Source organism: Belonocnema kinseyi, chromosome 5 (assembly GCF_010883055.1).
Source record: "Belonocnema kinseyi isolate 2016_QV_RU_SX_M_011 chromosome 5, B_treatae_v1, whole genome shotgun sequence".
Taxonomy (NCBI): domain Eukaryota; kingdom Metazoa; phylum Arthropoda; class Insecta; order Hymenoptera; family Cynipidae; genus Belonocnema; species Belonocnema kinseyi.
Genome location: NC_046661.1, coordinates 98,227,452 through 98,252,637, shown reverse-complemented (window position 1 = coordinate 98,252,637; position 25,186 = coordinate 98,227,452). Strand labels below are relative to the sequence as shown.

The following is a 25,186-nucleotide window of genomic DNA, read 5'->3' as shown; positions in this document are numbered from 1 at the left end:
TTTTTCAACAACAAAAAAAGTTTAAAAAATTGTACGATCCAAGCCCAGGAATCCAGTAAAGTTTTTCAGGATTGTGCCAAAGGTGATGAAAAATTGCTGCAAAGTTACTGCTTACGCCTAGTATTTTTAACGCAAAAATTCTACCAAGATCCTGCAATGTTTTTCTAAAACTTTCAAGTTTATAGCAAAAATATTTCAAGCTTCTAATATTAGAATTAGAGAACTGCTACAAGGTCCTAAAAAAATTACAAATGATTATATCTTTTATTTTTTCAAAATCCGAAAAATGTCCTTTACATTAAATGATCAAACTTGATATAATTGTTCATTAAATAATATGGCAATTTTAAATGATTATAATTTGTTTTAAATACACAAGAATAACAAAAAAAGTTTTTCTTACGGTATGAATTCCAGCAGCGATGAAGTCGATGATGGCTGCTTTTTTGTCCCTCATGTCGAGATTTTCTTCTCGCATAATCGATTTGTAGACAGCCTCGATATCTTCATCCTGGGCACATTTTGATTGTTCTTCAGAAGTTTCATCGACCAATTCTGAAACGATGCTGAAGAGAAGTTTCCAATCAGAAATTTAAAATAAAATAATAATAATAAGATATTTTCTCATAATACATTGTGCATAAAAAATAAGAAAATTATTTATTAAATTAGAAAGCAAATACCCATGAATCTTGAAATTTAAATTAAATCCAGAGAAAGATTTTTGAATTTCAAACTTTTAAAATTAAAGCTTAAAAATTTATAAATTCAGAAATTTTTAATTCAGGCGCTAAATAATACAACAGAACAGTTTCCCATCGAAAAAATTTAAAGGAAATGCAATTAAAATTAAATAATAATAAAAATAAATATTAAATAGAAAAAATTGTTCTCTTCCAATTCGGAAAAAAACATTTAATAACCAAAATCTCCTCTTTTCCAAATCAATAAAAACGCTGAAAACAAAGAAGTACCTTTTCTAATTGATAAAACCCTCAAAAACCCTCAATAAAAATGTTAAAAATAAAAAACAAAATTTGCATTTTTTCAACCCGACGGAAATTTGAAAAATAAAAATTTTCCCTCTGTCAATTTAACAAGAATCATAAACTAAAATTTTTTCGTTGCAAATTCAATATAAATGTAAAAAAAGTTGCTCTTCCATAAATCCTTTCAAGACGAACTATTTTAATTTGCAGTCGTTTCAAATTAATATTGTTTCAATTTTTATTTATGAATAAAAATTAAACACTTTTACTTTCTAATTTAAAAATTTGTTGAATGGAACAAAGAAAATTTTAATGTTAAATGTTTATATTAGACACTCTGAAATTGCAAGGAATCAAGGCTTTCTATTTCAAACTTTTCATTTTTATATTGTTTTATTTTGAATCTTTGATTTGTAATAGTTTATTTTGAATGAACAGTCAAATGTTAATAAATATTAAAAAATGGTACTTTTTTTTTAATCACAAAATTTCAAATTAAATGGGTTAAAAATGAAATAATTTAGACTGAAAGAATATTGGAATAGGATTGGAAATTTAAAAAAAAGCGTTTAATTATAAATCTATTGACCAGAAATTATTTCAAAATTGAAATTAGATTATAAAGTTTTAATCCGAATTTCGAATTCGCGTAATTACTAAAGCTTTCGAATTGAAGCAGCTTATCCCGATTTTTCCCGGTCTCAAAAACTTCCCGTTCATTTGCCGGTAGATTATAAACATGAATGGACAGCATAATGCAACGTCATGAAAAAAATGTAATCGGTATATCTTGAAGGGGAGTTAATTGATAAATCCTGACGAAGCCAATATTAATAATGCTAAAATGATGTACTACTCAAGTTTCAAATGGTACTTTCTGTTACGCTCATAGGGTACTTTTTTCGTGCTCCAAGGGTAAAAAATTCAGAATAAATTCATAATATATCAAAATACTTCAAGTTAAATTCAAAAGAATTCAAATTAATTAAAAATAATTTAATTTCTTTTTAATTCTAATGATTTCCGTAAAATTGAAACGAATTCAGAGGAATTTCAGGCAACCGAAAAGAATTTTATGATATTCATAAAACTTTAAGGTGAATGAGAAAAAAAATCAAATAATTTTTTTTTAATTAGAAAATATGAAAAAACTTCATTGCATTCATTAAATTTGAAACGAGCTTATAAAAACTCAAGGGAATTCAAAATAATTTAACGAAACGCCTAAAAATTCAAGGCGAATTGGAAATAATTTAACAAATTTTTTAATTTCATTGATTACGATAAAATTTAATAAATTTAGAGAAATATAATGGAATCGAGAAGAATTAAATTAAATCCATAAAAAATGAAGCTGAATTTAAAAAGCATGAAATAATTTAAAAACATAAAAAAATTCAATAAACTGAGTGAAATTTAGTGAATTCTGAAGAATTAAAAAGAATTTAAAAGGATTCAGAATAAATAAATAACAATTCATGGCGAATTCCAAATAAATTGCAAAATATGTTTGAAAATCTCTCACTTTTTGTTTTATCCTCCCCCCCCCTGCCCAAAAATGAGTTTGAAAAAATAGTAAGATTTTCAAACAGAGATGAATTTCAAACTAAAATTGTAAATCTTTAACCAAATAGCTGCATCTTTAACAAAGTCGATCAACTCTCAAGCTAGTAGTTAAATTTTCAACCCGAAAATACAAATTGAAAAAAAATAGCTGAAACCTCTCTTTTCAGACATTTTTTTACAAAAAAAGAAATCCCGACCAAAATCACCAAAAAAGTTCATTTTTCAAACAATAGTTGGACTTTCTACCAAAATAGTTCAATTCATAGTTTAATCAAACTAAAAAAGACAACTTCCCAACAAAATAGCCGTAGAGTTAAAATAATTGAATTTCCAACTAAAAAAATTGTGTTTTTTACTAAGAGATAAATTTTGAAACGCAAAAGCCCAATTTTGATCCAATAAAAAAAAGTTCACTAAATTGTTAAATTTTCTACAGTTGCATTTTTGTACTGAAAATATGAGTTTTTAAAAAAAAGTTACTTTTCAACCAAAAAGAATAGTTCAATTTTTATCAAAATAGATAAATTTTCAATCAAAATAAATTGTAAACCAAAAAGATGAGTTTTTAATTAAAACAATTAATCTTCAGCTGAAATAGTTACTTTCTCAACAGCAACAAAAACGATTTTTTACTGAAAAAGGTAAATTATCAACCAAAACTTAAATGATTAAATTTTAAGTAAAAAAATTTAATTTTCATCCAAACAGATGCATTTTCAGCAAAAACTATGGAATATTCTACTGGAATAAGTTAAATTTTCAGTTAAAAAATTACTTTTCACGAAACAACTAACTTTTAACAACAACAAAACTTTCAAATAAATAGTTACATTGTCAAAAAAAGTTATAAATTTTCAACTTAAATTGTAAATCTCTAACTAGAATAGCTGAATATTGAACCAGAAAGATAAATCTTCAACTAAAAAATATAAATTTTTAGAAAAAAATAAAAAATTAAATTTTAAGTCAAAAAATGTATGTTCAACCAAAGAGATCAACTTTTAACTAATGGAAAAGTTAAATCTGCAGTTGAAGAAATTAATTTTTCACGAAACTGATGAATTTTCAACTAAAATTATGAATCTTCAACTGGAATATATAAAATTTTTTTCATTTAAAGAGACCAATTTTTAACCAAAAATATAATGGTTAAATTTTCTATTAAAAATCCAATTCCTAACAACAAATTTTTAATACAATATATTTGACTCCCCCCCCCCCCGGACCTTAAAAAATTTGAAAAAAATCTTAAAATTTTCAACCGAAAAGATGAATTTCCAACTAAAATTATGAATCTTTAACCGAACAACTGAATTTTTAACTGGAATAGTTAAATTTTTAATATAAAAAATTAATTTTGAAAAAAGTATTTACATTTTCAATAATGAAATTCTGAATTGGGACCGGAATTTTATTAAATTTCTTTTTTCTTAATCTGAATTATAATTCTTTTGAAAAATTCCCTTTACATGTCAAAAATTTCCGGTTTTAAGTAAAATTATATTTCTTTACGGAAACTCTCTCTCCTAAAATAATAACGATAATTATTTTCTAAATTTCCCTGTTCCAAATTAGCATAAATAAAGTGTTAGCCAAAATACGTGATAAATCCATTTTTTGATAAAATTGAGAAAATTCGATTATTAAACTTAAATCAGCGAGAAAGATCTCAGAGAGCAAAACATTGCAAAAGATTTTTCTAAAAATGAAAAAAAAAACATTCTATCATAAAATACAGATATATTAAAATTTTTCAAATAATAAAAAACAAGCGGTCATTTGTGGGGGTTTCACGATAAAATTGTTAAATTTTCTAAGTTATCTCAAGTGCATTAAATAATAGTTGAAAAATAAGTTTATCAATATTAAATATCTTAAATTATATTCTCAGTTTCATATTGCAATAAAAATTCTTTAGATTCACGAGATCAACTGTAACTAATATAAACAAGTACTCTCGAACAATAATAAATTACAATTTAATTCGAGAAAACTGAGATAATCCTAAAAATCTAAGATCCATAAACAGTAAATAAGTACATGAATCCTTAACTTTATAAACTAATATAAAAATAAAATATAAATAAATAAAATAAATAATAAAGCTCTGCGCATTGTAGATAAAGTAGAAATCGCTTTTCCAAATGGACTAAAATGATGAAAATAATGAAAACTTAAATTTTCCTGTCAAGGGAAGTAAATTCCCGGGTTTTTAATTATATTTCCGGTCAAGTCGCCACCCTGTGAATATTGAATATAGGGTGCAATAGGCGATTTAGGGACCGGTCTGCGAGGCCTGCAATAGTATTACATCCTGATTTCTTCCTCAAAGCATAAAAGGAGAACTAAAGGCTTTTTTAGTCAGAAACTTGTTTTCTAAAAGAGGATGTACCAATTTCGAATGTTAAAGACCCTGCTGATGTCAGATCGACTTACTTGTATATCGCTTCTTCACTCTGTATCAGCTGTTTGTAAGCAGTGGTTGGAAGCAGCTTCCAGAGTGGCAAACCATAATTGGCATCCCTCAAGGCTATGAAATGTGCTCTCACAGCTTCCGCCAACCTGGACGTTAAGGTACATGGACCTGGTTCCAGGAAACCCAGTTTACGTCCTAATATTAGAGTGCACGTACCTGGAACGAATTAAAAAAAAAAAAAAAAAAAAAAAAAAAATATTAATACCTAATTCAGGGTGGCCGGAACCCGGAAAACCTCATTTTCAGCATTCCCTCACGTTTCCCTCGCTTTTTATTTGACCAATTTTTCAGTCTCACTGACGATTAATATTCAAATTGTAATAATTTAAGCTTGCAACATTTTTAACATAGAATCTTTCACAAAGGGAATAAAATAATTTCAGATTCAAATTAAACAATTTTAAATAACTTTCTTTCTTTCTTTCAACCAAAAAACATGAGTTTTCTACCATTAAAAATAAAGTTTTTGAGTTTTCAATTTAAAAAAAGTTGTCTTTTTAACTAAATTAAGTTTTCAATAAAATAGATCAATTTTTAACCAAACAGTTAAAATTCAACTTACCAGATATAACCATATAGCTGTATTTTCAACAAAAAAAAAGAAGAAATTTTAAAGCAAAAAGACGAATTTTCAATAAAACAGATGACTTTTTTTACCAAAATTGTTAAATTAAAAAAGAAACGGTTAAATTTTCAACCAAAAAAGTTGACTTTGTAACAGAATTCAATTTTCAAAATACTACTTGAATTTTGAACCCAATTGTTGAAATTATCACTTACAAAGATGGATTTACAACCTCATATGTCGAATTATAAACAAAGAGTGGAATTTCCAAGCAAAAAATTACTTTTTAACAAAATATGAAAATTTTTCTCCAAAATAATTAAATTTTCTAACAAAATTGATTTTTAACCAAAAAATTGCATTTAAAACCAAATAGTTGAATTCAAATCTCAACAAAAATGTGAATTCTCAACAAATATATAATAGTTGATATTTCAACAAGAAAAAAACGACGAATATTCAAACAAATAGTTTTCCGTCAAGAAAGTAAAATATTATCCAAATTGTTGAAATGCCAAGCCCAAAGGCAAATTTCTTATAAAAAGGGTGAATTTTCAACCCTTTTTTTTCATTTTTGGACATGAAAGTTAATTTTTAACCATAGAGGCGCATTTTTACCCAAACAAATTTATTTTATTGGATTTTGTTTATTTGTTTCTGTTTTTTAACCACATAGTTCAATTTACGACAATAAAAATCGATTTTTATCGAAACAGTTGCATGGAAAACCAATTAGTTGAATTTTTAAGCAAAAAGAGACGAATTTTCAACACAATAGTTTAACTTTTAACTAAATAGTTGAATTTTCATCACACAATGATGAATTTTTAACCTAATAGTCGAATTTTTATTTCAAAAATATTGTACTTCAAGAAAAACAGTTGCAGTTTTAGACATATAGTTAAATTTTGAAGCCAAGCAGATGAAATTTTCTAGAATAAAATAGAATTTTCAGGCGAAAAAGTTCAATTTTTAAGAAAAATATGAATCCTCAGCAAAAAAGGTAATATTTTATATTGCAACAACAAAAAGAATTTTTGACAAAATAGTTCAATTTCCTGCCAGAGTTGACTTTTCAATAAAATAATTAAAATTTCACAAAAAAAGTGGAATTTTTAACCAAAATATGATTATGAATTTTTCAACCCAAAAAAACGAATTTTTTACATAAAAATTAATTTTTAACCAAAAGCTTGAATTTTCAATAAAAAAAGAGGAAACTTCAAACCAAGAAGAAAAGTTTTCTAAAAAAAGACGACGGATTTTCAACGAAAAAAATCTTATTCACTAATTCTATCCAACTGACTTATCTTAAAATTCGAGTGACATTTGGCTGATTAAATTACCCAAATTACTGTTTAAAATTAATTGTCCAATTACTCAAAAATCCATTTTTCTTTATAATTACTACTAAAACTCGAAAAACAGTCAAGAAATGAAAAAATCCTGAGAAACAATTGAATCCTCAATCATGAAAAATTTCAGTTGAATTTTTAATACGAAAATATAAATTTTCAACCAAAAGTTAATTTTCTATCATAATAGTGGAATTTTTAACACGGAAATACAAATTAAAAAAAAACAATTGAATCTTTAACCATGAAAGTTTTTAGTTGAATTTTTAATTGCAAAATATAAATTTTTAACCAAAAAATTAATTTTTCACTAAAATAGTTACATTTTTAACCCAAAAAGACGAATTTTCAACAAAACAAATTAATTCTTACTCATGAAAGTTTGTAGTGGAATTTTTTAAACCAAAATATGAATTTTCAACAAAATGTTCATTTTTGACCAAAACAGTTGAATTTTCTATCAAAATAGTTGAATTTTTAATTCTAAAAGGCGCATTTTCAAGACCAAAATATGAATTTTGAACCAAAAGTTAATTTTCTGCAAAAACAGTTCAATTTTGAACAAAAATAACGTATTTGAAAAAAAAGTGAATCATAACAATAAAAGATTTCAGTTGAATTTTTAATACGAAAATATGAATTGCCAACCAATAGTTAGTTCTTCACGAAAATAGTTCAATTTTCAACTCAAAAGGACGAATTTTCAACACCAAAATATAAAATTTCATCCAAAAGTTAATTTTCTACCAAAATAGTTAAATTTTTAACCCAAAAACAAGAATTTTTAACAAAACAATTTAATTCTTAATCATGAAAGTTTGCAGTGGAATTTTTAATATCAAAATATAAATTTTCAACAAAAAGTTAATTTTTCACCAAAAAAATTGCATTTTCAACCAAAAGTGACTTTTCTATCAAGATAGTTAAATTTTTAACCCAAAAAGACGAATTTTCAAGAAAACAATTTAATTCTTAACCATGAAAGTTTTCAATGGAATTTGTAATACCAAAATATAAATTTTCAACAAAAAGTTAATTTTTCACCCCAACAGTTGAATTTTCGATCAAATTAGTTGAATTTTTAATCCTAAAAGACATTTTGAACAAAAATGATGAATTAAAAAAAAAAAATTGAATCTTTAAGGAAAAAAGATTTCAATTGAATTTTTAGTGCGAAAATACGAATGGTCAACCAAAATTTAATTTTTCACGAAAAAGTTCAATGTAGAAATGCAAATAAAAAGAAAATAAATTACTAAAAAGAATATTATATCAGGGTGACCTTAAAACTTTTTTTTCTTCACAATCCCTGATTTTTTTCTAACTTTCCATGACCAATAAAATTCGCTGACTTTTCTTTTATATTCAGCTTTACCCAGACCTAAGGCCACCCTGTTAATTGTTTAAAAAAATTGTAAAAAAATCAGAATAAAATCATCCTATCATGCGTTCGCTAAAATGTCAGAAAAGCTTACAATGTGTGGATTAAATATGATTTTTTCAAGCTAATTTGAAGAAAAACTGAAACCTACTTTCCAGTCCCATTCTGTATGCAATTTCCTCGAATCCGTCGATTTTGCATTCGATTCTCCTGCTCCTTATCAGATCCATGAATTTATTGGTGACCTCATTGAGAATTGGGAAAAATCCTAGGACGGTTTTGGCTCCAGTTAGTTCCGGGGTGAGGGCAGATCTCAACTTGTGCCACGTTTCTCCTTGCCTAGATTTTCATTCAATGCCAGAATATCAGTGACATAATTGTCACTATTCCGCCTCTTTTCTTTAAAATAAAACAAATATACCGGTACTGAGGCCCGCTTTCAAAATTGAATCTAACTACAAAAGGGCTACTCGCAAGAAAAATCTACATCCTCCAAGTATTCTCTCAAATCTAACTTTAAAACAACTTAAAATTGTTGTATTTCCAATACTAGTCAGTAATTTAAATTTAGCGGGGAAAAAATCAAGAAAAAAATTTAAAACTTCTCTACTGAAATTATTGAAAATTCAGAATCGAGAAAGTTTTCAAGTAGATTATACGAAAGCGGATAATCACCGGCTAATAGTTTTTAAAGAAACAAAAAAAAGCGAAAAAAGCAATCAAATGAGGCAAAAAGTGGCAATTGGTCAAAAAAGGTGAAATTAAAAGGCTAGATTGTATCCCTGTGAAGTTGTACCCCCATTATTTAAAATTTAATATTTTATTAGAGTTCTGGGTGTCTCATCAAGAGTTCTGGAGTTCTAGAGTTCCTGATCATTTTTAAAAATAGTTCTGGTTAATATCACCAAAAAACCGGGTTTCAAAAAAAAATAGCTAGCCCCCACTTTTTGAAAAAATAACTTTTACTTGCATTATCCTCTGGTTTCGTAAGAGTTCTGGAGTTTTTTAACAAAAAAATATTTTTAAAAATAGTCAAAAAAAAAACATTTCCAAAAAAAAATCGTTGACCAATTTCTCGTTTAAGTAAACCAAAATTTCACTTTAGAGTTCTATATCCATCAACAGGGGTTTTACAAAAAAAGACTCATAACACTTTTAAATGCAGTAAAAATTCAAAGAACTACAGAACTTTAAGAAAATTAAAATTTCAAAAATTCCAAAATATTGGGAGTTCTAAGAGTTCTAATCGGAGTTCTGGACTTACTAATCACAGATCTGCAAAAAAGACTCACAATAATTTTTGATCATAACAAAATTCGAAGATCTGTGGCACTTTTAAGAAAATCAAAAAAAAAAATATTTCCAAAATGTTGAGAATTCTAAGAGTTCTGATTGGAGTTCTGAACTTCATTATGAGAGCTCTACAAAAAAGTCTAATAGAATTTTACGATCAAAGCTAAATTCGAGGAAGTACAGCACTTTTAGAAAAATCAAAACTTTGGAATTCCAAAATGTTGAGTCATTAGTAAGTTCAGAAATCCTATCAGAACTCTTAGAAATCTTGACATTTTGGAATTTAAAAATTTTTGATTTTATAAAAGTGCTGTATTTCTTCGAATTTTAACTTGATCGAAAATTTGTATTACATTTTTTTGTAGAGCTCTCAAAAAGAAGTCCAGAAATCTTAGAACTCTCCAAATTTTAGAATTTTTAAAATTTTGGTTTTTCTTAAAAGTGCCATAGTTTTCGAATTTTAACTTGAAGGAAAAGTTTTATAACCCTTTTTTGTAGAGCTCCTATAAAGAAGTCCAGAACTCTGGTCAGAACTCTTAGAAATCTAACATTGTGGAACTTCAAAATTTTGGATTTTCTTAAAAGTGCCGCAGTTCTTCAAATTTTTACATAACTGAAAAGTGTTATAACACTATTTTGTAGAGCATTAGTAAGTCCAGAACTCTGATCAGAACTCTTAGAAATCTTGACATTTTCGAATTTAAAAAATTTTGATTTTCTGAAAGTGCCGTATTTCTCAGAATTTTAACTTGATCGAAAATTTGTATTACATTTTTTTGTAGAGCTCTCCAAAAGAAGTCCAGAACTCCCAACATAAATAACTCTTAGAACTCTCAAAATTTTAGAATTTAAAAAATGTTTGTTTTTCTTAAAAGTGCCATAGTTCTTTGAATTTTAACTAGAAGGAAAGGTTTTATAACACTTTTTTATAGAGCTCCTATCAGGAAGTCCAGAGCTTTGATCAACACTCTGATCAGAACTCTGATCAGAACTCTTAGAACTCTCAAAATTGTGGAATTTCAAAAATTTGGATTTTTTTAAAATTTTCATACAACTGAAAAGCGTTATCACACTTTTTTGTAGAGTGGTCATTACTCAGTCCAGAACTCCGATCAGAACTCTTAGAACTCTCAACATTTGGGAATTTCAACATTTTGGATTTTTTTTTAAGTGCCATAGTTCTTTGAATTTTGAAGTGATGGGAAAATTTGCTAACACTTTTTTTTATATATAGCAAAAAGAATTCCAGAAGTCTGATCAGAGTTTTCAGAAATCTCAACATTGTGGAATTTCCAAATTTTTGATTTCTTCAAAAGTGCCGTAGTTCTTCAAATTTCGATATGATCGAAAAGTGTTACAACACTTTTTTGTACAGCTGTCATTAATAAGCCCAGAACCTCAATCAGAACTTTTAGAACTTTCAAAATCGGTAAAGTTCCAAATTTTGGGCTTTCCTAGAAAAGATTTGTATTTTCTGAAAGTGCCATAGTTCCTTGAATTTTGACTTGATCCAAAATTTGTGAAACACTTTTTTGTAGAGCTCTCAAAAAGAAGTTCAGATCTCCCATCAGAACTCTTAGAACTCTCAACATTTTGGAATTTTCAAAAAAAATTTTTTTTCTTTAAAGTGCCATAGTTCTTCGAAGTTTAACTTGAAGGAAAAGTTTTATGAGACTTTTTTGTAGAGTTCCTATGAAGAGGCCCAGAACTCTGATCAGAACTCTTAGAACTCTCAAGATTGGGGAATTCCAAAATTTTGGATTTTCTTAAAAGTGCTGCAGTTCTTTGAATTTTTACTTCATCGAAAAGTGTTATGGGACTTTTTTGTGAAACCCTGTTGATGGATATAGAACTCTAAAGGGAACTTTTGGTTTATTTGAACGAGAAATTTGTCAACATTTTGTATTTTTGGAAATGTTGTTTTTTCAATATTTTAAAAATATTTTTCATTTTGTTTATTAGAGAACTCCAGAACTCCTACGGAACTAGAGGATAAGGCAAGTAAAAATTAATTTTTCAAAAAGTGGGAGCTAGTTATTTTTTTTGAAACCCGGTTGTTTGGTGATATTAGCCGGAACTTTTTTTTTAAATGATCAGGAACTCTAGAACTATGTTTAATCTACCCAAAATTAAAAAAAAAATCACTTTTGAAGAGACACCCAGAACTCTAAATAAAATATTCAATTTTCAATAATGAAGGTACAACTTCACAGGGATCTAGAAAGTCAATTTTTAGAAAATTTCTACATACTTTTCGTATGTAACTTTGCAGATCTTGAATTTATAAGATTTCTAAGATACTTATGCATTTTATTTTTAAATTTCTGATTCAAAAAGCAGGTTTTGAACATAAAAACGTTGTTTAATTTTTGAGAAAAAGTTTGAAAACTTCACAAAATTTGACAAAAAGTCAGCTTGTTACGATTTTTTCTACGGTACGGGGGAGGGGGATCTTAATTAATTTACGTAATTTTTGCAAATTTGTAAAAAATTTCTCCTGAAGTTTATCTTTTTAATTATAAATTTTATTATTTGGTTGAAAATTAAAAAAAAAATTTAAAAAGACATACTTGTTTGTTTCAAATTTAACTGCTTTGTTAAAAATTTGTCTTTCTGGGTAAAAAATTCAGTTCTTTTCGTAGAAAATTAACCTTTGGTTTAAAATATATATTTTGTTGATGACAAATCAACTGAAATCTTTTTTGGATGAAAACTATTTTTTCTGCAAATTTGTCATTTTGAATTAGAAATTCATCAGTTTTAATAGGAATATTACATCTTTCTTGGATAAAGTTGCAACTGTTTTGTTGAAAATTGAAATATTTCCTAGAAAATTTTATTTCTGTTCAAAATTGGTATTTTTGTTTTAAAAATTCTGTTGAAATATTTACGGATGAAAATTAAACTCTTTTTCGAAAATTTGGCTTTTTGATTTAAAAATTCACCTATTTTAGTAGAATTTTAACTTTTCTTGGACAAAAAAAAACGCTTTGGTTTAAAATTTAACAATCTTGTTAAAAAGGCATAATTTTTTATTAAAAATTCGACTATTTAGAAGAAAATTAAATGATTGTTTACCATTCTTATTTTGGTGTTGGAAAGCGAAGTGGAATATTCTTTTGTTAAAAATTAAGATTTTTTTAAAAGTTTTTTTTATTTATCTCTATTAGAAAAAAATTCATTTCTTTATTGAAAATGCAACTTTTTATTAGATAATTCAACTATTTTGTTAAAAATTCATCGGTTAAGTTGAAAAAATGCATCTTTTGGGATTAAAAATTCATTTTTTTTTAAACTTATTTTTTGTTAAAAGATTCATATTTTCATCTTGAAAAGTCAACTAGAACCTTTTTTGGATAAAAATTCATCTTTTTTTTTTAATTTTTTTTTTTAAATAAAAATGCATCACTTTCGAAAAATTAAAATGTCAACTATGACACTTTTTTGTTGGGAATTTATTTTTGTAGGTTGAAAATTTAACAATTATATTTAAAATTTAATTCTTTTTTTTTTTGAAAATTCAAGTACTTTATTAAAAAGAAATCTTCAATAGTAAAAAATATCATTTTTTGTTTAAAATAAATGAGTATATTTGAAAATTTTAAATTTTTTATCTGTAATACTGTTTTATTCCGTTTATAAAAGATTCTATATTTAAAATATTAAAAATAACAATATTCAAATGTTGGTATTTGTATATTAATGATTACGGACATTAAAAAATTAATCTGTTACGTAATTTAAGTGCGGCCCCTAGCCGAAAATTCTGTAGAAGTATGAATAGAGAGGAAAAAGGAAGAAACATTAAAATTTATTTAAGAGTCAAGTGAAAGGAAGATGGAATAGAGCCATGCAAAAAAATATAAAACATCATTTATCTTAATAAATAAATAAATATAATAAATAAATAATAAATAAATAAATAGAAATATATAATAAATATATAATCATAAACAATCAATATTATTAAATTAATTAATAAAAAATTAATCCGTTACGTAATTTAAGTACGGCCCTAGCCAAAAATTCTATAGAAGTATGAATAGAGAGGAAAAAGGAAGACATTTTTTTTGAGAACACAGATCAATTGTAACAAAAAGTTTAATTTTTACTCACAAAAGAACCATTTTCGACCAAAAATAAAATAAGTACATTTTCAATTAACAAAGTAATTTTTCAACGAACAAAAAAAACAATTTAAAAAAAAACAGTTCAATTTCCAACAAGAGATATGAATTTTTTATTAAAATTTTGAATCGTCAACCAAATAATGCATTTTTAAGAAACTAGATCAAATTTAAAATTAATTTGTTAAATTATTAACCAAAAAGATTAATTTACTGCCAAAAAGTTGAAACTTTATCTTAGAAACATAAATTTTCATCTAAAATCCATGAATTTTTAAACAAAAAGATTAACTTAATACCAAAAAGGATGAGATTTCAATAAAATTCAAGAATTCTCAACCAAAAAGTTGAATTTTCAAATTAAAAGAATGAATTTTCCAACCAAAAAATTCATTTACTAGCAAAAAATATGATTTTTTAATAAATATCAAGAAATCACCAACAAAAAGTTGAATTTTTGAGAAAGAAAGATATATATTTTTATTCAAAGAAAGTTGTTCAGCTTTAAAACCTAGTTCTTAAATTTTAAACCAAATAAACTTAAATTTTGAATAAAACATCAATTTATTATCAAAAAGACGATTTTTAAATAATATTCAAAACTTCTGAACCAAAAAGTTCAACTTTCAATTAAGAAAGATGAGTTTCTAAACAAAAAGATTAATTGACTACAAAAAAGGACGAATTTTCAATAAATTTCAAGAAGTTTTAACTAAAAAGTTTAATTCTTAAGGAAGGAAGAAATTTTTTAATTTTTAAGAAAAGAGTTCAAATTTAAAACCTAATTGTTAAATTTTTAACTAAAAAGATGAATTTTTAAACAAAAAGATTAATTTTCTACTAAAAAAATAACACATTTAAAAAAAATTAAGAATTCTCAACCAAAATTTTGAATTTTTGTCTAAAAAGATAAATCTTCGAAAGAAATGATTAATTTCCTGCCAAAAAGAACGAATTTTCAATAAAATTCAAGAATTTTTAACCAAAAAGTTAAATTTTTAAGAAAGAGAGAAAATTTAATTTTCTAATTTTTGTGGTAGTAGTTCAACTTTAAAACCTATTTGTTTAATTTTTAACAACAAAAATTTGAACAAAAAGATTAATTGATTGCCAAAAGAAACGAATTTTGAACAAAATTCAAAAACTTTCAACCAAAAACTTAAATTTTCAACTAAAAACATAAATTTGTAAACAAAAAGATTAATTCTCTACAAAAAACATTGATCATCTAGAAACCTACTAAAAACATTACCATATATGCATGTAAAAAAAATCTCTAAATTCTAAAAAGTATACGTGTAACGTTAGTTTGACTGGGACCCCCCCCCCCTTTTTTTAAGGTGATAACGTAGTTTATCGATAATCCCTAAGGGGGTCAAAGGAGGTAAAGGAAAGGATAAAAAAAAGGTAGCATCAGCAATGATAAGAAGAAATTTTGTTTTGTTAGCAATTGTGTTAGAAAAGCACAAACATAAAAGAAGAAAAAACGAGTAGTTAAGTAAAAAAATATATATAGAGATTATCGCATACGAATTTCGATAGACAAAAACAGACAGGTAATGACGAAACAGAGCCGGAAAGAAGGCAATTTTTAAGAGAAGATGAAAGAAAGGAAATGGAGAGAATTTGACGCAAAAATTGTGGAAAGATATAAATTAGAGGAGAAAGAGACTAGAGAAGTTACTACCTGAGAAGGACTGTGGAAATAGAAGAGAACATATTTTATGGATAAATAGAGATAAAGGATAGAGATAGAGAAGTGGAGGAAATATAAGATAAATTAAGATAAGAGCAGTTAGGGGAAGAAGAAATTGGGGAATAACCTGAAAAAATATAGATTATGAAGAAATTAATGAAAACGAGAAATGCCGCAAAAATGAGAGAATATAATGGATTCAAGTTAGAGTAGATGGTACAAAGATATAAAGCAGGTGTTGCCAGGATATTAAAAAAAAAATTGTGCGGGAGAATAGATGGAGGATAACAAGATTTAAATGCAAAAAATGAAAAAGGGTTGTATGTGTTAGGAGGAAGAGGTTTAGCAGTGTATGGGAAAGTTGTGTGACAGGAAGGGAATGATGAGGGAGTTTATAAGAGAATATGAGAAATTCAAGAAACTTGAGAGAGAAAAAGAGAAAAAATATGAGAAGAAGAAAAAGAAGATTTATGGAATTAGATACAAGTAGCTGTAAGAACTATAAATAACGTTTATTTATCAAAATAAATTGAGAATAATTTGCTGGAAGAAGAGGCCAGTAGTTGTAACAGTAAATAAATGTCCGAAATTAGTTTGAAAACTGTTAGAGCTGTGTTAAAATTTAAAAAATGTGACATTCAATGCGACTCATTAAGAAAAGGAAGAAAAAAAAAGACCAAGAATGGAAATCCGTTGTCCGACTTGCTAGATCCATAAAATAAATGTGTTTCTGAATGTTTAATGTTCGTGAAATATTTAAAAATATTCGGTAATCTCGAAACACCCAGTTTCTCGAATTAATTTCTGGTTCTCCGCCCATGTTTGTCTTTTTATTTTATTTTTTGCATGAATTTAAATTGGCTCTTTCGTAATGCTTGAGCCACCTGATATTTTAAGAGTGAGTTGCGGTCGGTTACTCACCTTGACGTGGCCTCAAACTTGACCCTGTTATTTAATAATTGCTCGAAAAGATTACTTACTCATTGACGAGACCAAGGTTGGAATATCGATCTTGACGAGTGCTTCGATAATGGGAGATGATTTCTTGTGGAGGTCGAAGGGGATACTTTGTGTTTCTTTTGATGATTTTTTCGATGTCTTCTCGAGAAAAAATTGAAATAATTGGATAATTCCACAGCCCCTCCTCCTTGCACATTGGTCCATAGCGTCGATTCAGATCTACTCTTAAATCAGGTATTAAAGAACGATGAAATCGATCAGTCTATTTTCATTTACAATTTTTTACTTACTCTATATAATGTAATTAATATATATCTAATTCCAAACAATTCCCTGACCGGATCATCCACAAATTACCTAAGACGATTTGGGGCGAGGAGGAATTTGAGAAAATCTTACTGTTCCTTATGAAGAGGGGTGGGGGGTTTGGAAGATTTCACTTAAAAAAATGAAAACAATTAATTCACATGTATTGCATTGTCAACTAAATAGATGAAGCCTTGAATAAAAAAATATCAGTTTTAATTTAAAAAATTCTTTTGAACCCAAAGAAACAAGTTTTCAACCAAATTGTTGAGTTTTTAACTCTAAGAGATAAATTTGAAAACAAAAAATGGCATAATTTAATTTTAAGTTGAAACCATTTTTAACAACAATTTTTATCAAGAAAGTGTAATGGTTTATATGTACAGTAAAAAATATTATAATTTTCAATCATAAACAGTTGAGTTAAACCAAAAAATACGAGTTTTCAACAAATTAGTTGAATCCTCAGCAAAAACAGATTAATTTTCAAAACAAAAAAAAAGGAATTTTCAACAATAGAGTTGAATTTTGATAAAAAATTTGGAACAACATGTTGAACTTTGAAGCCGAAAATAAATAAAACTTTAACGTAAAAAAATGTATTTTTAAACAAATAGTGGAATTTTCAACCAAAAAGATCAATTTTCTTCCTGAAAAGAAAAATTTCCAACAAAATATAAGCATTTTAAACTGAAAAATATCAATTTTCAATAAAAAATATAATAGTTTCCTCTAACGACATTACTTATCCTTAAAATAAGATGAATTTTCAACGAAGATTATTTTTTTTTACTAAGAAAGACGAATTTTGAAAAAAATACCTACATTTTTAACTAAGAAAGATCTGTTTTAAGTTAAAAAATTTTTTAAAAAAAATTTTAACCAATTAGTTGAGTTGATAACTCTTCAAGATAAATTCGTAAACAAAATGGAATAATTAGATTTTCAGTTAAAACAAACATTTTTCAACAAAGAAAAAAGGAATTTAAAAAAAAAAAATCAATAGTTGATATTTCCATAAAAAATATTATAAATTTGAATCGGAAACAGTTAAGTTCATCCAAAAAATACGAATCCTCAGTAAAAAAACAAAATAATTTTAAACCAAAAAGAGGAATTCTTAACAAAACAGTTGACTTTGCAACCAAGAAAGATTTATCATTCACTAGGAAAAAAATCTCGTCAAAAATGAGGAATTTTCAAACCAAAAAGACAAATTTTATATCAAAAATTCAGTTTTCAACAACAATATATGAATTTATAACGAAAAAAGTTAATTTCTAACAAAGTTTTTGAGTTTTAAGGAAAAACGCCAATTTTCCAACTGATTAGTTTTTAATTCTTAATAAAAAAATAGTTTTACACAAAAGAAATTAACTCTCAACTAATAAATTAAAATTTTTAAGCAAAAATGTGAGTTACATTTTTAGTAAAAAAAAATGGATGTTTCAAAAATATTAAAATTTTGTATCCACAAAATAAATATATTTTTAACTAAAAATGATGAATTTCTAAATAAAATTTTTTTTTAAACAATAGAATTTTCAATCAAAAATATAAATTTTCTTCCCAAAAAGAAAAAAAAAATTCAACAAAATACATGAATTTTAAACTGAAAAGGATAAATTTTTAACAAAAAATATAATACTGAAATTTTTATTCGAAGAACAAAAAATGTAGGTTTCATTCCCAATGAGATAACTTTTTAACAAAAGAATGAATTTTGAATTTTAACAAAGTAGTTATATTTTCAAACAAATAAACGATTTTTTAACCAGGAAGATTAAATTTCTAAAAAAAAAAAGAATTTCCAATAAAATTGGATCACGAAATGAATTTTAAGCATAAATCACTTAGTCAATCAATGAAATGGAGACCTCAATCAATTGAACCATACAATTAAATATAAAAAAGAGTAAATTCAGAACAAAAGTCATTTGGGTACCAAAATTAATTGCAAGGCCAAAATAATTTAAAATGTAAGTCAACCAAACATAGAATATATCAGAAGTAATTTTGTACAGCTTAAAAAATCCAAGAAACTAGTAACCAAAATTAATATGCAAACACAAAATTCGAAGACGAAAAATTATCACATCAAATTTGACAAGGATAGAAAATTAGTTTCTAGAAAATTGGATTTTCCCATCATTTCGCTGAGAAAATAAATTGGGAACGAAAAATCAGATTAAAAAAATTGAAATGGATAAAAAAAATGAATTTTGTAACAAAAAAATTAATTTAAAATGAAAATTAATTGAATTGGGTCAATCCAGGATGAAAATTATTTTTACACAAACATAAATTCAAGCGCAAAATCAATCAACGGACCAAATTATTTCGAAAAATAAATTAAGGCAAAATAATAAATAAAACATTAGTTCAAAAACAAATATAAAATTAACACAAGATAAAAGAATAATTAAAAAAAATTAATTTGAAGATAATCAATTGAATCCGTCAATTGTCAACAAAGCATAATTTCGAATGTTTACATACGGAGTTGAATAACAAATTAAGAATGGCAAAAAAGGTGCTATATGTTAATATAAGTATAGTTATCAAGTATCCATAAAAATATCAGGATTTCCAAGAACCTGATGAGCAGGTGAAACTTCGACAAAAAAAGTCTGACGTCTATAAAGTCGTGTTTAGTCTGATGGTAATCGATTTCTTCGGTCATTGGCCGATAGAGGAAATCGGAAGAGAAAAAGAAGTATTACAGCATTGATTAAATAACTTTTTAGATTATCTACTTATGACTTGCGTCTTGATAAGTAAAAAAATTCATAATTGACCAATGATCGTTTCTTTATTGCTATCACAATTAGTAGGGGAATTATTAATTAATTATTAGTTCCTTCATTAAGAAATGCTAATTAAAATGTGATTTGCCATTCAATAATAATTACTCACAACTAAAAGAATGATATATGCAAATAAGATGCATTATATTTTTATGAAACTGATTCTTCTAATATCTTCTTCAAAGGTTTCTTTATTTTAACTAATAATTAATTATTAGTTCATTCATTAAGAAATACCAATTAAAATGTGATTTGTCATTCAAGAATAATTACTCACAACTTAAAAAATGATAAATGCAAATAAGAAGCATTATAATTTTATGAAACTGATTCTTCTAAGATGCATTGAAAAGGCTCCCTTATTTTAATTCACGAGTATCGTGAGTTTCGCGCTACGCGTACGTGTAGTTTTTCGATGGGTGGGGGAAAATAATTTATGAAGAAAAAAAAGAATATATAAATTTCAAATAACTACTAATTTTTCAAGTTTATTTGTTTCTTCAAACACCTTCTTGAAAATGTCAGATATGTAAAATCAAAATTGCAACGAAAAAGTTAATCTTTATTCAAAAAGTTGAATTTTTAAATGAAAAAGTTAAATTCTCGAAAAAAATGTAATAGTTGATATTTTAATTCAAACGCATTTATATTTTGAATCAAAAACAGTCGAAATCGTACAAAAAAATACAAATTTTCATCCATTTATATTTTCAATCAAAAAAGATTAAATATTTCCCAGAAGAGACGAATTTTCTAACAAACAGTTTACTTTTTTAACCCGAAAATATGAATTTTCAAGGAAAAAGTTAGTTTTCAAATAAATACGCGAGTTTTCTACCAAGAAGGTTAATTTTACATAAAATCGACAAATTTTCAACTAAAAATGTAATAGCTGATATTTCAATCAAAAACGATTTTTTTAAAAATAAAAAACAGTTGAATTCGTCTAAAGAAAAACGAATTTTTTATAAAATAGTTAAATCCTCACCCAAAAAGATAAATCTTCAACCAAACAAAAAGAGTTGATTTCATAAAAAAATATTTAAATACTAAACAAAAAACGAATTTAAATTCTAAACCCATAAGTGTAATTAAAAAAAAATGGTTGCATTTTTAACCCAAAAAGTGTTTTTATTTAAGAAAGCCAAAAATGCTTCGGCAAATTAGAATTTAAAGCGAAAATCAATTTTTAATACAAAATCCAAATTTCGAATAATCCTTTATTTCTTAAGTTTATTTTCTTTAATGTTATATAAATATAATTTTTCCAGGTTTTTCGAGAAAATTTTAAAAAATGTTGAAAGATTTCTGATATGTTGAAATAGTATCTTGGAAATTCCTAAGAAATTTTATTTAATCATTAAGGATTTTACCAAATTTTAGGAAAAATTTAAGTAAGTTAAACGTATTTTCAGGATGCTTCAACGTTTGGAAAAAATAAAAAAAATTTGGAAACTTTCAATGTTTTAAAATATTTTTAGTCTATTCGAAACTTCTAAAATGTCTAAATATCTGTTGAACTGACACGAATAATTGTCTTAAAATCCTTCGGATTCATTTTTTACAGTTTTGAAAATATTTTCTAATGTCTTACAATCTTTTTAAATATTCTCTCAAAATTAATTTTTCATAAAGTATAGAATCACTTATTTTGGAAATTTTAATTTACTAAATTGATGGTGCCGAAATATTTTCATCTTTAATAATAAATAAATAAATATAACCGAATTTAATATGGCCAAGTGGTTTTGAATAGATTCCTTTTGTCATCTTAAAAACTTGAAACATTTGATACAAACGTTAAGAACAGAATACTGATGCCTTTATAATTTAAAAATCATTTACAGTTTAAGCTTTCTCTTTTAGGAATAAATTTTTTGAATTAAAATTCCTCGTTTGGAAATTACGATTTTAAACAATCGAGAAAATTCCAAAGAACACCACTCCCCTTTTGTCAGGGTTTGCAATTTATCAATGATTTACATTTACAAAATCCGGTGTAAAATAAAATGTAACTATGTCATTTTTAGCATTTGAATTTTGAAAAATAAAAACAAATTGAAGAAATATAAAAAATGAGGATGAGGGATTTTATACGAAAATTTTAAAAACTATGAAAGAACAAACTGAAAACAAAGATATCACGTGAAAGATGTTTTATTTCATTTAATAAAAATTTATTTAACTTTTAATTCTTTAAATTTCAATCTAATTAGCAGGGGAAAAAGTACTTAAAAAATCTACAAAAATTGGAAAGAGTTAATCGCTAATATGGGCGAATATTTGATTTTCAAGATTCAAACTATGTCCATAAATAACATATATATGAATAGTGACATTCTCAACCAAGGAGACGTAGTTTTAATAAAAATGATGAATCTGTTATAAAAGAAACAATGAGTTTTTATCAAAATAGTTTGATCCTCGATCAAAAAATAGTTCAATTTTTAACTAAAAAAAGTTTTTCAGGCAAGAAAAAAAATGTCCACAAAAGAACAAATTTTCAATATACATTTCTTTTCAGGTTTATTTTTTATTTGTTTTTGAGGTCTTAAAAATGTAATTTTCGTGATAGTGTTGTGAAAATTCAAAAGAGATTTGAAGATTACAAATTTTTCGAAAAAGTATAATTCTTTTTTACAGAAATTTGTAAAATTGTAGGAAAAATTTGAGTCAGTTTAAAAGATCTTTACGAATTTAGAAATTTTGATAAATATATTTTGAACTTTTAAAATGTTTTAATTTCTTTTTAAATATTCTCCTAAAATTAATTTTTCAAATTAAAAAAACATTTTCAAATATTCCATAAATTTTAAGCAATATTTTTCATTATCGTGAAACTTTTAAAGTTACTCAAAAAGCGTCAAACATTTTTTTCCAAATATTCAAAAATGAATGTTTTTTCTATCTTTAAAAAACTCAAATTTTAAATGAATTTTTAATCTATTAAAAAATTAAATGTCTTTTAACCTAATCAAATTTTTTATAAAACTTTGGAGTCTAGTTAATTGAACATTTTTGCTTAAAAATTGTACCTTTCCTTTTTCAAAGTATAAGGAAATAATTTTTAATGCTTTAAAATCTTGGTCAATTTTCTCTTGGTTTTTTTTTTTTTTAATAAAAAATCAGTTTGATTTTTTCAGCAGTTTCAAGAAATATTTTTATTCTCTTGAAACCTTTTAAAATGGTCAAAAAGCTTTTATTTTATAAATCCTTACAAAGTATTCCATTGATGATGATTATAATTATTGAATATATTATTTAGATAACTGTTCCTCGTAAACCTGAAGTTTGCAGACTTTTTATTTTAGACAGGAAAAAGGAACGATAGCTTCATCCCATCATAAACGCGCGCTTAGCTAAGAACCGTTTTAGGAAAGATAATAAATTTTAGATTTAAAAAATTCAGACAGTTCCTACCTTTGTAAGCGTCATGGATCTTGTTCATATCATAGTAGCCCAACCAGGAAAAAATCCACCTCGTGCCATAAAATGGCAAAGAATACGGGCCAGGAATATTTTTGACGGTCCTACCTCTTCCGTCTGTTGTTCGATTGGAGGATATTTCTTTAAAAAGAATAAAAGAAAAAACTAAAATAATTATTTAATGAATAAAAATAAACTTTTATCCATTTCATAAAACTTTTTCAAATAATAAAAGCAAAGCTGCATAAACCTTTATTCTTGTTAAAAAAAAAATTCAAAACGGGAATTCTTCTTCAAAGTCCTAATATTTATTTCCCAACTAAAATACTTGCTTCATTCAGGTTTCATAGCTAAGGCAATAAATCTAAATTTCTAGAGATTTTTTTGTCTGGTATATCAGAAATGTAAAGAAGATACCTGGGTTTAAAAAACATGGGTCTAAATAATGAAATGTTGCTTTTGTTAAGAGATTATCTTAGAAAATAGAAGTTACTGAAATTTGTGTAGAATTTATTTATTTTTTATTTATAATTCGGTAATTATAATAAGTGAGAAACGAAGTTTCTCTCAAATTTATTGTTACTACTTTCTAAAAATTATCGGCCAAGAGGAATTTTAATATTTATTATCTTACTTTCTATGTAACTGCTTTATTATATTCAATTATTTTTTATTGAAATTTAATTCATTTTGAACTAGGACGTTGCTCTATTTTTATGAAGTTAAAAAAGATCATGATACCCATTTTTTTAACACCACTCCCCTTTTGTCAAGGTTTGCAATTTATCAATGATTTACATTTACAAAATCCGATGTATAATAAAATGTAACTATATCATTTTTAGCATTTGAATTTTGAAAAATAAAAACAAATTGAAGAAATATAAAATATGAGGATGAGGGATTTTATACGAAAATTTTAAGATCTTAGTATTTATTAGATAAGCTATGGAAACAATAAGGTAAATTTGGAAAAATATCATGAGTATCCTGAAATTGTAGATAAGGCTGTCAATATAATTCTTATTCTGTATTTTTCGAAATTAAACATTTCGAAGTCATATTTTTGAAATATAATAAAAAGTTTTTCACATAGTTATTTTACAACGCAAAAAGAAAAAAATAACCGAAAAATAAAATAAATTAGTTAAAGAATAAGATTTAAAAAGAATATATACAAAAATCCTTACATGATTATTCTAAAGTTTTGAAATTAATATTTTATTACTTCTGTCTAATTGAATTTTGAAATTTTATATTTTTATATTTTGATTCTCGGAAGTTAAATTTACCCATAGTTTTATATTACAAAATTCGCCTTATCACTTACAAGAATAATAATTAAAACAAATTTTTATTTTATCTTCATAACTTAAAACTGAGTGCATATTAAACATATTAATATTTTGAATGAAATATATAGTGAAATTAAATATCATTTAAATATAATTAAAATTTCAAGCGAAAAGGCGAAGTTTCAAGAAGAGTTGAATTTCGAACTAAAAAAAAGTCTTTACGATCAAGAAATAAAACAAATCTCAACGAAAATATTGTTTTTTGCAAGCAGAGATTAATTTTGTATAAAAAGGACGTATTTTCCAACAAAATAAATGCATTTTCAACAAAACAGTTATATTTTCATCTGAAATATTTAGATAGATTTTCTATTCAATAAATTAATTTAAAAAAAAAGGAAAACAAATCAACAAAACAGTTACATTTTCAGAAAAATAGAAGAGTTTTCAATTAAAATGATGAATCTTTAACCCAAAGCTAGCATTTTTAACAAAGAAGTTTAACTTTCAACAAAGTAAAATGTTCAACTAAAAAGGATGAATATTCAACTGGGTCACTTCAATTTTGAATTAAAAAAATAAATTTTCAAAAACAAAAAACGAGTTGCCAAACATTGTTGAATTTTCAGTTTAAAAAATTAATTTTCAAGAAAAAAGCGAATGTGTGTAATAAAAGAGTTTATCTTCCAACCAAGAAAGTTGAATTTTCAATCCAAAAGCTGAATTTTCAACAGAAATGATGTATTCAACTCGATTATTCAAGTTTTCTGTGAAACAAAAACTAAGATTTAACCATAAAAGTTTTCAACCAAAGAGATGAATTTTCAATTAAAATGATTAAAATTCAACCAAAAAAATTAATCAATCCTACAAAACAGAAAGGGTTTCATAGACTCTTAGACATTAATTATGTCGGTTTATCTAATTCCAACCCCCCCCCCCCC

The 25,186-nt window shown here is 25.4% G+C and overlaps 1 protein-coding gene across 3 annotated transcripts in view; it reads right to left on the bottom strand.

The window, feature by feature from the left end:
• The window catches only part of LOC117172327 (ecdysone 20-monooxygenase), a 44,623-nt gene that overhangs the window by 17,971 nt on the left and 1,466 nt on the right, over positions 1 to 25,186 (bottom strand). For 2 of the 3 annotated variants that reach the window (XM_033360115.1, XM_033360116.1), the window contains exons 2-6: positions 22,942 to 23,088; positions 16,429 to 16,627; positions 8,484 to 8,671; positions 4,992 to 5,187; positions 404 to 566 (exon numbers count right to left, since the gene is read on the bottom strand). In XM_033360115.1, coding sequence (XP_033216006.1) covers positions 404 to 566; positions 4,992 to 5,187; positions 8,484 to 8,671; positions 16,429 to 16,627; positions 22,942 to 23,088 — 893 coding nt within the window. Of the gene's footprint in view, positions 1 to 403; positions 567 to 4,991; positions 5,188 to 8,483; positions 8,672 to 16,428; positions 16,633 to 22,941; positions 23,089 to 25,186 lie in introns of those variants that run through there. The other variant, XM_033360117.1, reaches the window with a different exon arrangement.